Consider the following 13,930-nt stretch of genomic DNA (forward strand, 5'->3'; position numbering starts at 1 on the left):
AGCTTTCCTCAAAAAGGAAGCCTGGGAGCAGTCACAAAGAAGATCCTCTCCTACAGTCTCACTAAATGTGCTTGTGAAAGTGGTGGTGGGATTAAAAAAGGTGCCTCCCTTGAAAAGCACAAACAAGTTCAATTGGAAAATATAGCCCTTCGGATAGTCTTGGTCTAAGTAATCTAGGGATGTATAAGGTATACGCCGTATTTTAAATTGGGCTTGGAAACAGCCTGGCATCCAGTGGGGCTTTTGTCACAAATGAATCATGTGCTCCAAAAAAACAAAAACAAAAAAAAAACCCTCCAACTGTTTTTGTTTTGTTTTTGTTTTTTTTTGGATCTGCTGAAATTTCTAAACAATTTTCAAAGACAGCTCGATATAGCAATACAAATATCCCTAGCTGAGGATAAAGTTAGTAAATTAAATTTTAATTCTACAAATGCACAATATATTACAGAGTACAAAGAAAATAATGAGATGTATTACCTCCATGTCTTCTTTAACTTGCTCCTGCTGATCTCTCAATTCACCAAATGCATCAATAATTAACCCTAGTAATAAATATGAATTGATATGTTAAATATTTGAGCATGCAATTATTACAAAGTTTACCAGTTTAGTTCCTTAAGATGCATCATTAAGCCTGAAATCCAAAATTCTGTTTAGTGTATTCTGTGGCATACAGAAATCACATATGATTTTGTGGCTGAAAATTGTTTGCCAGACTTTTCAGGGCTACATCTCTTCTGAAATGGATATTTTCAGAGAGTCAGGGGATAGAATAAATCTCTAAAACAGCAGGAGTGAATTGTTTTCCTGTTTAAAAAAGTTTTCCCCTCCTTTAAGAGGTGGCAGAACTGCAATAAGCATCACCCTAGTGGAAATCTTCATTACTAGCAGAATGGAGCAACAACTATGAACACAGAGTTAAAATTAGACCTACTGCTGCTTTTTAGAAAAGCACTCAACTCACTGCTCATGATTCATGATAGCATACTGAGTCATTCTACTGGTGATACTGAACATTGGACCAGAGTCAATCGCAAGTGGTGAAGTGGTACCAAAAAGTTTTTTTTAAAAAGAAGAGATCCTGCAAAACACTTATTTACATCATCTACCATGGTAAACTACCTGCAGATACATTTACATATATTGAAGCCAATTTTCCTCTGTCCTTCTGATTGCTGTTTCTCCCTATCTAGTGAAGATTTCTAGGCCAAATTCTTCAGCCCAGCAGATATGTTATCAAGCTTTTTGTTTATCACAGAGTGTGCCTGCTTATCTGAAATGTTAAGGCTCGCCTTTTAAAGCAGATCTACCTTATATGCAGCCTAGCGAACTATAGAAGATAAATCCTTCTCTGTTCATTTTCAGCTTTCTTTTTCACCCTACAGGACTTCTCCACACAAATTTTAATGGCTAAATATGGTCAATGGGAAACTATTCAGAGACTATATTGTTTTCACCATTTTTCTTCTAAATCAAGCTTTTACAGTCAGTACAAATTTCCAAAGCCAGCATGATAAAGCTGCTAGAGCAGTGAACTCGAACTTCAGGAGTCTAGATTTGAATTCCCATTTAGTCATGGAAACCCACTGGATGGCCTTGGGCAAGTCACAATGTCTCAGGTAGGATAGGCAAAGACAAATCTCTTCAGAATAAATGTTGCCTAGAAAGGGTTGCCATGTGTTGGAGTTGATTTGAATGCACATTACATTAAGATTTAGTTTAACAGAGCTAAACTAAAATAACAAATCAAGGCTTAGAAACAGAGAAATAAAGAAATAAATCACATCAGAGCCACAAATTTAAATAAAATGGAACAGAAAATTTGACCTACCAAAAGGATAAAGAGACACTGGAGCAATTGGCACTGATAGAAACTCAGGAGTCAGAAATTTGTCATCAATGGACAGTTGTGCAACATCTTGCATACTTTGCATCAAATTGGACAATGGGTAAAAGTAAGCTCCACTTCAGGCTTTTATGGGATCTCCCAAGAAAATAGAACTTAACAATGACATTTTTAGTTGGCATGCTCTCCTGTCTTCCTCCTTATAAGTAAAGAGACTGATTTATTCTGAGCTTGAAATTAGTTCTTTGTGAAGGCAGGAAGTGGCAATGCAGGGACTAACAACTTTGTCACACAGCCACTGGAGGTGCTCCACTTTGTCAAGGAGTGTGGGGAGCATGGGGAACCTGGTGCCCCACACCCCTTTGCCCAGTTCCAGCTGGGGGAAATCAGATGGGGGGAAAGTATGGAGCGCACGTGGAGCACACTGCTTCCCCCATGCAGTCTAATAGCAACACAGGAGGCCTCCCGTGTTGCCCTGGATGTGACGTGCACCAGATCCACCTTTCTTCACCCACAGACCCGCACCAGCATCATCTGATGGGAGCTGGTGGGCTCCGTGGGTGACCTGGGCTAAACCACTGCATGCCACTGATTTTAGCCCAGTGTGAAGAGATCGTTAGTATATAAGTAGAAGGAAGCATGGCCAATTATAGAAGCATTCAGGAATAGCTTCTATACTTGACACTAAACATATGCCTACAGGAACTGCTGGCAATTCATAGATGAAAAACAGACCTTTTCCTTTTGAGTAGACATATTTGATTAACAAGATATTTACTGATCTATTTAACCCTGAACAGGGGGATATTTTTTCTGATTGAATAGTTTGAGGAAAAACATTTATCAATATCAGTGTCAGAATCACTTTCAATCCGGTCTGTAAACTTTCTGTATTTTCACCATAAAATTACAACATGATTTTAAGCTCCTTAGAGGCTACAACTGGATAAAGAATTATTTTACTCCAAACTGAAGAATCAGTTCTAGAAATGCTAACATGTCCAGCGTGCTTTTCAGGAATCATCTAGGAAGGAAGGGAAAAGCAACTGAGTTGTTGCTCTGTGATTATCTTTAAAAAAAACAAAGAGAAAAATAAAGAACATCCTCTTAGGCTATTACAATCACCATACTCCTGAAACTATATGAATAATTTGTGAATCATTTTTCTCCCTCTTTTATTTCATATCTGCCACAGAATTGGTGAAAACCCCAAAACAAAATTACAATACAAAAAACAAAACAAACCCCCTACTTCTAGTAGAGGATGTATATTTTCAGTCTAGCTCAAAAGACCAGTATTAGCCAGGGTGAGGTCAGGTTGCTAATAAGGAAATCTTCCTTCGTAAGAATTTTTGACTACTGCTGTCGCTATAAGAAATAACAAATCATGGAAACCATAAGCGTTTGATTGCTTAAATTAGAGCTTCTGATGAATTATTATGTTCAAAATGTTACCTACAAAGATTAGTTTATCAGTTGATTAGTATGTTTAGCCCTGGGAAACATTTAGGAGAGGAGTTCTATTTTACTTCCTTGCACATATAAGTCAGTAGTCAAACTTGCAGCATTTGAGTAAAGGAAATAAAATAAATCTATGGTGAACTCACTTGTCTACATCCTATGCATCCCATATTTTTCCACTGAATTGCCTATGGCAGCACTGAAGTACTGAATAAGCCGCTTTGAGTCCCCTTCAGGGGAGATAAAGTGAGGTATAAATAAATAGTAGTAGTAGAAGAAGAGTTCAACTTTTTACCTGAACTCTCCACTATGGATTTAACCATATATTTCTATTCCATTTGAAAAGCTATTTGACTTATAACATGCCTCTGGAAATGTATTCTGTAATGGTAACATGGCTCTCTTAGTTCTTTAGTTCTTTTTAGTGCTGACCTCTAGAACCCTGATCTAGAAATTTTCTCTTGAACATCCCTTTGGTTTCTGAACCTATTATAGAAGAAAAGATTGATACCATTAAGGGTTTAATATATGCCTTCAAAACTATTTTCTCCACAAATTTATTAACAATTGAATTCATTCATCTCTGCTGAACTATAGAGCAAAATTAATCCTTTCCCTATCAAGACTTAATCTATTTTAAAAATTAAACAAAACCCCAGAGAGTAAAACACAAATATCACACATGAAAAATGTACATTTAAAAAATTTGATCAGCACAATATGTTTTTCTTTAAGTCCTGGGAAAAATAAGATATCAGTTAACATCAGGATTATTTTTATGATGAAAAAATAAAAGTGCAACACAAACAGGTAAAAATGAATGTTTAGTTGCTGTGAGTTCTTCAGGCCGTATGACCATGGCCCAGCAGCATTCTCTCCTAATGTTTCCCCTGCATCTATAGCTGGCATCCCCAGAGGTGCTGATGACAGTGAGGCAAGTGGAGTGTATATATACCTTTAAAATGTCCAGAGTGGGAGAAAGAACCCTTGCCTGTTTAAAGCAAGTGTAAATGTTGTCATTAGCAAGCTTGAATTTGAGTAGCTATGAAGTTTTGCAAAGTCAATTGGTGAGGGTATCTGCATAGAGATAGCCTGTCGCCTGGAGGTATCCTGTTTGGGAGATGCCTCTCATGGTTCCCTTGATGTATGGTCAAAGCCACGAAGAAGAAAAATTAAACAAGTACCTGGTCCACATTAACAACAACCACCAAAATATCAATACAATTAATGCTTACCTTGTATGATAGCTAGTAGAATAACAATTACAAAGAAGAAAAATGTAATATCAAAAATGATTCGATAGATTTCATATTCATCGCCTGCTGGGTCTTCAATTTCATCCCCAATGCCACCACCAGCACGGACACCCACATACATGTGAAACATATAGCACTGTAAGTACACAAAGAGATATTGAAATGAAAAGTGTTTCTTGGTTTTTGATAATCAGACATACTGTGAGATAACCACCAATAATAGAATAATTGGCAAAGACTGTAGATGTATACCTGTCTCAAGGGAAAGGGTAAATTCATCACACTCAATATAAAGTTCTACAAGATTATGTTCTGATTTGGACATGATCCCAAACTAATATTATTCATTACAATGCCTTGTGCTCACATTTTAGAGTTGCATGTTCACCCATGCAGAATCTCCACACTCCCATATTTATTTTTATTTATATATTTGACATATTTTGTACCCTGTCCTTCTCACCCTGGAGGGGTCTCAAGACAGCCTTACAACAGGTAGCAATTTGATGCCATACATACATATATCAAATAAATAAATATAATTAAAACCAAACAATTAAAACATGAATTATTAAAACATCAGTTAAAATCATGCCATCCAAAACATAATCCAAGGCCATTTCATTTGTCAAACACATTGGTTTGTGGTCACTTACTACACTGCTCCAATTACTTGTGAAAAGCTTGGTCCCAAAGCCATGTCTTATTTTTTTCCCTGAAGGTCAGGAGAGAGGGGGCTGATCTGATTTCATTGGGGAGGGAGTTCCATAGATAAGGGGCCACCACTGAAAAGGCCCTGTCTCTCATCCCCACCAATTGTGCCTGTGAAAGAGGTGGGACTGAGAGCAGGGCCTCCCCAGACAATCTTAACCTCTGAAATGGTTCATAGAGGAAGATACATTTGGATAGGACATTCAGACCAAAATTGAAAAATTCAATTAGAAAAGTCTAACCATTAAAAAAAGAAAGACAAATGGTTCTGGTTACTTTTCTTAAGCTAAAAATATATATCTTTTTAATTTTGGTAGTTGTAGAGGAAGCAAAACTGTGGAAGCTTCTGTGCTGTTTTGACTTAAGTCACCGAGTTTACATTAATCACACTGAGCACAATATGAGTTTAAGAATAATATCACCTTTAAGACATATTGGAAAAGAAAATATGAAGGAAATTAAGGTTTACCGTTAGCATGTCATCACATTTCATATCTGGCATATCTCCATCTTCACTTTTATTGTAGAATTTGCGGAAAAAATTGAATGCAACTACTGTGTATAGGTAAACTACCACTGCCAGTAAGCCCACTGTCAGCACAAGCTTAAATAAAAGAACATGAGATATAAATTAGAACTACATAGGAATGTGATTTGGGAGAATAATTAAAATAATGTTTGATTTTCAGTGATAGGTGCTGACTATCCTTAAATTTCATTCCGCACAGAAAAGGGAAGCATAAGTTTAAATATACTGAAAGATGCTGTAGGTGTGAAAGTATTGTTGGTATAAATTGAACTGTTTACAGAAGAGTTTTTGAGCTAATGAAACCACACAATCAACTGAAGGGTAGGAGACACTCATTCCCATTACTTCTGTACTATCCCAAATCTGCCACAGAAGGCTGGAGAGCTCTCATGAACAATATGCAGAATGACATGAGAAGGTGAAAGAGAACATTAAAATCAACAAAGATAGAACTGGATACATCTGAGTATTCTAAAGTAAAGAGGAGTTTCTTTGCTTAGTACTAGAAGATAGGAAATTCTGTCTTGCCAATATGAATAAATCATACTTGTATTTCAAAGCTACCAAATATTGAATCTTTTAGAACCATACATTCTTTGAGATTAGCATATTTTGTGCATAGCTACTTCAGTAAATTATATGCACAGAAAAGCCTGGCATTATATCAGTCTGTCTGGCATTCTATCAAGTAACATAATATCAACCAACATAAAATTCTAATATAATGGAATATTAAACTGTAAATAGAAATAGTACAATAACGTCAATATTGCATTCATTCCATGAATTACAGATCAGCAAATTTCAATGCCTGTGTCACGGTCTCACATAGCCTTGTCTTTTCTCTTTTTTAAAGGGAAGATAGATTTCAGTTCCTGTGAACACATCCTACAATGGGAGTGGGGAATTGGTTCAAAATGGTCAAAAGCAACTTCTGGAAGTTTCTAGGTTTATCAGTTTCCATTAAACTCAGCCATGAATAAAACTGGCTAGTAAGACCTGAAAGCAGAAACTGGAAATAATTTGTGGTAGTTTTGTTTTTGGTTGCTCATCATTAGTTTTGGAATGGCAAAGCCTGCCAATCGACATAGGACTAAACATTTCCCCATACCCTGCAGTCTCTACAGATTCCCACTCCTACTTTAGATCTGCTTAAATGTATCAGGCAAAATCAGGGTGCAAAGTTAAGTGATTATAAGGATTACAGTCCAAAAACATCTCCAGAAGGCATACCCAGCATTGATGTTTACAATCAAAATATGTCTGTCTGTGTTACCACTTAGGAAAATTTCAATTAAATATAACAGATCATCTGAATAGACATACATAGGTTTGAATGGTAAGTCTTGATGTATTATTGTTGATAAGTTTATAGATTTGCCCCTCCATGTTCAATGGTTTTTAAGTAGTGGCATGTATCTTTTTGTGCAGTTATTGATAGAAAAGGTTATATTACCTGTTTCCCATTGTGAGTCACAGATGACAGAATTGTTCGCAATGTTTTGAATCCCATTGCTATGTCAAGAAGGTGAGCAGCAAAGAAAAAGTTGTTGTAATGGCCAAGAATTGACATGGTCATATACCAGGCCAGGTAAAGAAAAGACTTTTTAAGAAAGAAAGAATAAAAGAAAGAATAAAAATGACATGATCATTGTAAATCTGACAGCTCATACAATGAAACACAAAGGCTTTAAGGCTTATCATAACAGTTCCCAAATTGAAACATTTTAAAGTAGTTTTTACAATTTAGTTCAGTATTACTAGTTTTGTTTGCTTCAAATACCTAGTTTGAATTGAAAACATAGTTCAACAGGGGGGCATCAAAACCCCACAATTGCATTTTCAACCCCACTGGCTATTGGGATCCAGAAGTAGCCACTACATCAACCAAGATCAGACAGTGGTCCCATCTGGACAATTTCATGCTCCAGTCTCTGAGATATGTGATGCAATCAGCTTTGAAATTATGAATATCTGCTAAATAAAACAATGTAGAAATTTGCATTCCCTCTTATGGAGATATTAATCTGCTCACCAAAGACCTGTGACCAATCCACACTTCTAAAAAAATCATTAGTTCTCTGTAAACATTTGGTCCTCACAAATCACCTACTAGTCCAGATCAAATAGTAGTAGTAGTAGTAGTAGTAGTAGTAATACTTTATTTATATACCACTCTATCTCCCCTAAGGGACTCAGGGTGGTTTCCATATAACACCAAACCATACAAAGTCAGCAAAGAAATAGAAACATAAAATTATCAAACAACACATATACATTAAAAAGCAGTTCTTCCCTATTCTTCGTGCAAAAGTTGCTGTTAGGGCCAAAGTTTCAGGAGGGCCTAAATAAGCAGAATTGTTGACTTTTGCTGATGGAAACTCAAAAACGAACTATAAAAGCCATGACACTATGCACACCTACACTCTCCAAAACACAAGAGAAAAATTAATTTAGCTTTATCTGAAATTTTACCCATGAAAACAACATTGTAAAATAAGAACAGGATATCTTGATTTTCTGCAGCACCCAGTCAAGCAATAGTAATGTAAAAAAGCAATCCAGAAAAAAATGTGTGGTTGAATGGCTGTCTGCATCTGCCTAGAGAATCTTGATATGGCAAAACACAAATGTTTCAAGTTCACTGCTAAAATACACTAGATATGTCAAGAATATTCACAAATGTTCTCATTCACAGCAAAAGAGGCTGCCCCAAGACACAAGACTTCTGACTTTTAAAGGGGCCCTGCACCAATCATAACTTTGTGTGGCTATTAATAAAAAATGTACAATTTGGCCCAAAACAGTTATTGCAATGAAAAGAAACGTCATTGAGAATGGGTTTTTTTTAAAGTTAGTATCTCACTGCCAATGAGTCAAATTGCCTTCTTCTAATAATGTATATGCCTAAAATATTTACAAATACTCTAAACCACTGCTTCTTACATTGTGGATTCCAACCCCAAATAGGGTCCTTCTAGCTCAATATTGGGAATATGGGAAAATATTAGCAACAATACACAGTGTTTGCAGTAGACTCTGCAGAATATGCTTCAGCTGCACTTCATAAAAAGGAAAATCAGCCTATTTAGCAAGTCTTGCAAATACGGATTTATTATTAATAATTGTTTGATTTTTACACTTATTTTAATATGAGGCTGTGTAAAAAAATGGCAGAAAGGAGCTGCGAAAAAATTACTCAGGCACAAAGTGGCCGCAAGTGGAAAAAGTTTAAGAAGCCCTGCTCTAAACCATTTCTGAGCTGTAATGTTCAAAATTATATTTGATGATTTACACTTACATTATCTGTGAAAACAACTCCTAATTTCCACATCTGATACTTTACATCAATAGAATTCAACCTGGGGGGAAACATGGTTAATATATAAATAAGTAATATGTCATTCCGCTTGAGTAGAAAGAAATTATTGGGGAAGGGTACTGCAACCTGATGAACTGTGCCCTTCTCCTATTGCTTCACCCATTCTGTTTTCCTCCTCTCCCCTTTACACTACCCTTCACACAGAGTGGCAAAAATATTGGAAGGAACATTTCAATATTATCATGCAGCAGTTTTTTAGCCAGGTATAATTAATGTGACTTTGGAGTTATAATCTGCACAGAGTTCTGCCACCGCTCTTACTCAATGTGAATTCTATAATAAGCTCTTTAATCTTTGAGATGATAAACTCGTACACTTTTTCCTGTATGTTTATTCAATGAAGGAATTCGGATGATTCCAATTTATTGTCATTTGCAGTAGTCCAGAGAGGTAGGTAGGAAGATTTTCTTCCAGTGAAAGTCATGGGGCAAATGAATCAGAAGTACAAAATCATAAGTCTTATACACATGTAAGGTTACTGTACAAGCAAAACAACTTTTATCAGGCTTGAGATTTCATGCTACTTTACTGCATGGATTCTGTTAAGTTAGGGGATGCTCCTCTTACAGCACTTCATTGCCATCTTTCTTCCCAGGAATAATGCAACAGCAGCAGGAGTTTATTTAAATGTACCCTTCTGGACTAGTCAAAACTTGGATAAATACTCTTGATATGAAAAGACCTTACACTGCTAAAGCAATTTTGGGAATGTCACAAAACCAGAGCCATTCCCTAAAAGAATGAGAATGTCTATAAGCTCAATAATATGTATATTAAGCTTTAAACCGAACTTACACAGCTGATAAAGAACTATCTTTTTTGGGCTTCTTTTTTTCTCGTGTATCACTGAAATCCAGTGCGGCTTTGTCCATTCCGAGCAACTCGCTGATTCTGTCCTTACCATAGAACTCTCCATATTTATCCATAACCTGAAAGAATGTGAATGATGGTTATTTTCCTTCTATTTTGAAGGCAAATAAAACATTATTCGTTACTTAAAGATTGGATATTCCAACTGACCAATTGCAAATACCATTAAGAAAATAACAATTCAGATCAGAAACATCATTTTTCTTTTGCATAAGAACTCCCAGAATCTCTGAGCCAGCATGCCTCCCTTAAAAGACATATTTTTTCCAAAGTAAAGTGAATTTGAGAAATTCTAGTCCTGACAAGCCAAACCTTACTTGGCAAATGATGGGAGATCTGTTACTAACTTAGCAATAGCCATCTACAGTGGATTGCAATGGGGTGACTACATTCAGGTTTTTTTGTGTGTGTCAGGAGTGACTTGAGAAACTGCAAGTCACTTCTGGTGTGAGAGAATTGCCCATCTGCAAGGACATTCCCCAGGAGACTCATCGACCTGTCAGTTGTCAGTCCTGCCGGCACAGGGGTTTAACCCATTGCACCATCGAGGGCTCCTACATCCAGATAGAAAGTTAATAAAACCCCAATTTCTGTGTTTGGATGGCTGAATCTCTGACACATCTGATTACACTATGTAACAAAATTTGAAAGGTTTTCTGTTCCTGGTTTGAAAGTGTTATGTCCTATCTAATTGTGTGGTACTTACTTTGAAAGCAGCTGTTATACTCCAGAAACTTCGTTTTTGTGGCTGCCACAAACTATGTTGAATTAGTTAAGTCTCAATGTGATATTCACTGAAGAACTACAGCAAAATGTGTTGCAGAATGTCCCACAAAAACAAAGTTTTTGCAGTCTAATAAACATTTTCCATGTGTTTATGATAAAACCAATTAGGAAATGACATTTATAACCCAGGAACAAAAATCATGTTACATAGTGTTATGTGTTAAGATGGGAGAGAAAAAGAAGTACTAGGGCTGAGTGAAGATACTATCAAGTGAGTATCTCCCCTCTTCTTAACCAAAGGATGCAAATTATGAGTTCTTACAAACTAAAACTCCTTGCAGTTCTAACCACCAATGGTGAAGAATAATGAGAATTACAGCCCACCAAAATTTATTCACAATTTCCATCCTTATCTTAACAAAATATTGCCCCCCACCCCCCAGCTCTGGAACACCCTCCCCAGGGAGATAAGGCAGGCCCCCACAATTCAAACCTTTCAGAGATAACTGAAGACTTGGATTTTCAAACAGGCCTTCGATAATGGTTAATCAAACATCCGATAATCAGAGGACCTAAACTGTGTGAAGTTTTTACCCTGATGCTGATATTTTAATTTGATTTGTGGCTGGAACATTCAACTAGTTTGTATAATACAGTTTTAAAATTTATAATTTGTTGTTTATGTTTATTGTTTATTTTATTTTGATTTGATGTGTTTTATGTTAAATTTTGTATGTTTCATCTTTACTTTTATTGATTTAGGTTATTTGCTGTATATATTTTATGTTTTTTGTTTTCATTGTTGCTGCTTTGTAAGCTGCCTCGAGTCTCTCTGGGGAGATGGGGTGGGAAACAAATAAAGTTCATTGTTACTATTGAGTGATCATATTTTATTGTGATCAATCCCTTCTGAAACAAGATAAATATGGATCAAGCATATGGTCACATCCACTAACAGATTCTGGTGAAGCCAAAATAGATTGAGCTTCGGAATTCAGCTCAAACTATTTAAAACTAAAATACATAATTCAACTTAAAAAAACAAATCATTACCTTTCTTTTCACAAACTTGTCCCAATAGTTGTTAGGAAATGACCTAGAAGTATTAAAAAAAAGATTTTCTTTAAATCTGAGATATCATTCCTTCCTCTTGAATGCTTTTTTCATTGAAAAAAAATCACTGTTAATGGTGGTTAGAACTGCCTGCACAAAAGCGTAACACAAAAATCTAATATAAAAGGATTTTCTACTGGCAAAAAGGTGTTCAAATAATCTGTGAGACTCCTAGAGAGTTAATGGCTTGTTTATCTGAATACTTTTGAAAAAGCAATTCCTTCAGGGTTTTCTAGTAAATGGTATTTCATCACTAAGGTCCTTAGGCTCCCAAAGTCATTATTATGTTTAGTGTTCCCTGGACTCAAAATATCACAGTATTCTGAAATGAGCAAAATTCAATTTTTGTTCATCCATGTGGCTACTGAAAAAAATGGAAGTTTAAAACTAGAATAGGATTTTGTATTCCCCTGAAATCACAGTTTAAGGACCTGATGCATCTTCCTGTGAGAAAACATCCACAATACTTTTTCTTCCACATCTTTCCTTGCGTCCTTCCCCCTCCCCTTGAATATAGTTGCAATTGCACTCTTCCCTGCTATAATCTAATCCTGGACCAGTTATAAAGTTATTAAGGCAAATTACAGGTGCAAGGCCTATCGTACTGTTTTGCTCATGGAGACATCAAGCAATTATCTATATTGGTACATGCATATTATTCCTAATTTTATAAAAGCTCTACATGGAATTGCCCCCTTCCAAGCTCTAAAGTATGGTAATGAGGTGAGTATACTTCAATGGCACTTCTACAACCTAACATACTGCCTCAGATGATGTCTGTGTTGCTGCCTGGTGATCTGCATTACGAGGCAAAATTAACATCTTAAGCTTTGCTCATTTTATGTAAAAAGGCCATTCTTTCGGGGAGCTCTAATACTCCTCCTTGGCTATGGATAAGGATATCTTCATATATAAATATCTATGGTTGGGCAAATATGTATTTATCTAAATATATCAACTTCAAAATGCATTTTATTGAAACAGGTGCATTTTAAAATATTTTTAGATTGCAAATGTACCACATAATTAAGAAAAGTATGGAAACCAAAGCATAATTACACCAGAAGGTGTACATCAGAGAGCACAAAATAAAAGAGCCATTTTCAGATTAAACAAAAGGTGAAACGAAAGAGAACGTTGCACAGTTTCCATTTCTTAGTTTTGTTTTTGGGTCATGGCCCAGGAAGTTCTTCCACATGCATCAGAGGAAAAGGTGTGTGGGCCAATCAGAGCCCAAGAAAACAGTGATGTTGCCAGGCTATAGGTCTCCTCTGCAGATCCAGAGGAAAACGTCTCAGAATCAGTGGTATCTTAAGCCCTGCCTTTAACCTTGGGTTTCCTCTGCAGAGTGGTATCTTAAGTCCTGTCTTTAACCTCCAGTCTCTTTTGCAGATCCAGAGGAAAACAACTCAGAATTAGTGGTATCTTAAGCTCTGCCTTTAACCTCAGGTTTCCTCTACAGATTTAACAATTTGAAGTTACAGAGTGTCCAACCAGAAGTTCATAATAATCATGATCAAATGTGTTATGCTTGTAAACAACTGCTATGTGCAAGTCAAAGGAACCTTCAAATAAAAATCCTCACAGAAGTTTACACTGGATAATTGCAAATACCATATTATTTCCACTTTCTATGTATAGCCATGGATGCTGAAAAAACCTGGCAGGAAGAAAAGTGAAAACATTTTAAATGTTTTTTTTCTTGAGAAGTGTTCTATGGACACCAAAAGGATCAATAAAACTAGAAACCAAAATGACCACACTTATGTTGTCAAACTTTCAACATATTTTGAGACAACATGACTCACTGGAAAAGCCAATAATACTCAGTAAAGTGGGAGACAGTGAGAAAAGAAAAAGGCCATATTGCAATCACAGAACTTTGTAAGATCTGAGCAAGACAATTGATGACCAGGACTCTTGGAGGTCTCTAATTAACAGGGCCATAAGTCGAAGTCAACTTGACAGTATATAATAGGAAGATACAAACTTGTTCTGGTTTTAGAATTTCCTTATGCTTTAGATATATCTGA

The 13,930-nt window shown here is 36.1% G+C and overlaps 1 protein-coding gene across 9 annotated transcripts in view; it reads right to left on the reverse strand.

Annotated features, from left to right (window-relative positions):
• RYR2 (ryanodine receptor 2) overlaps window positions 1-13,930 on the reverse strand; it is a 361,257-nt gene that overhangs the window by 4,549 nt on the left and 342,778 nt on the right. For all 9 annotated transcript variants that reach the window (XM_067464901.1, XM_067464907.1, XM_067464890.1 and 6 more), the window contains 7 exons: window positions 11,838-11,880; window positions 9,984-10,117; window positions 9,108-9,168; window positions 7,263-7,409; window positions 5,747-5,881; window positions 4,546-4,702; window positions 481-545 (listed from right to left, as the gene is read on the reverse strand). In XM_067464901.1, coding sequence (XP_067321002.1) covers window positions 481-545; window positions 4,546-4,702; window positions 5,747-5,881; window positions 7,263-7,409; window positions 9,108-9,168; window positions 9,984-10,117; window positions 11,838-11,880 — 742 coding nt within the window. The remainder of the gene's footprint in view (window positions 1-480; window positions 546-4,545; window positions 4,703-5,746; window positions 5,882-7,262; window positions 7,410-9,107; window positions 9,169-9,983; window positions 10,118-11,837; window positions 11,881-13,930) is intronic.

This window comes from Anolis sagrei, chromosome 1 (genome assembly GCF_037176765.1).
Source record: "Anolis sagrei isolate rAnoSag1 chromosome 1, rAnoSag1.mat, whole genome shotgun sequence".
Lineage (NCBI taxonomy): Eukaryota > Metazoa > Chordata > Lepidosauria > Squamata > Dactyloidae > Anolis > Anolis sagrei.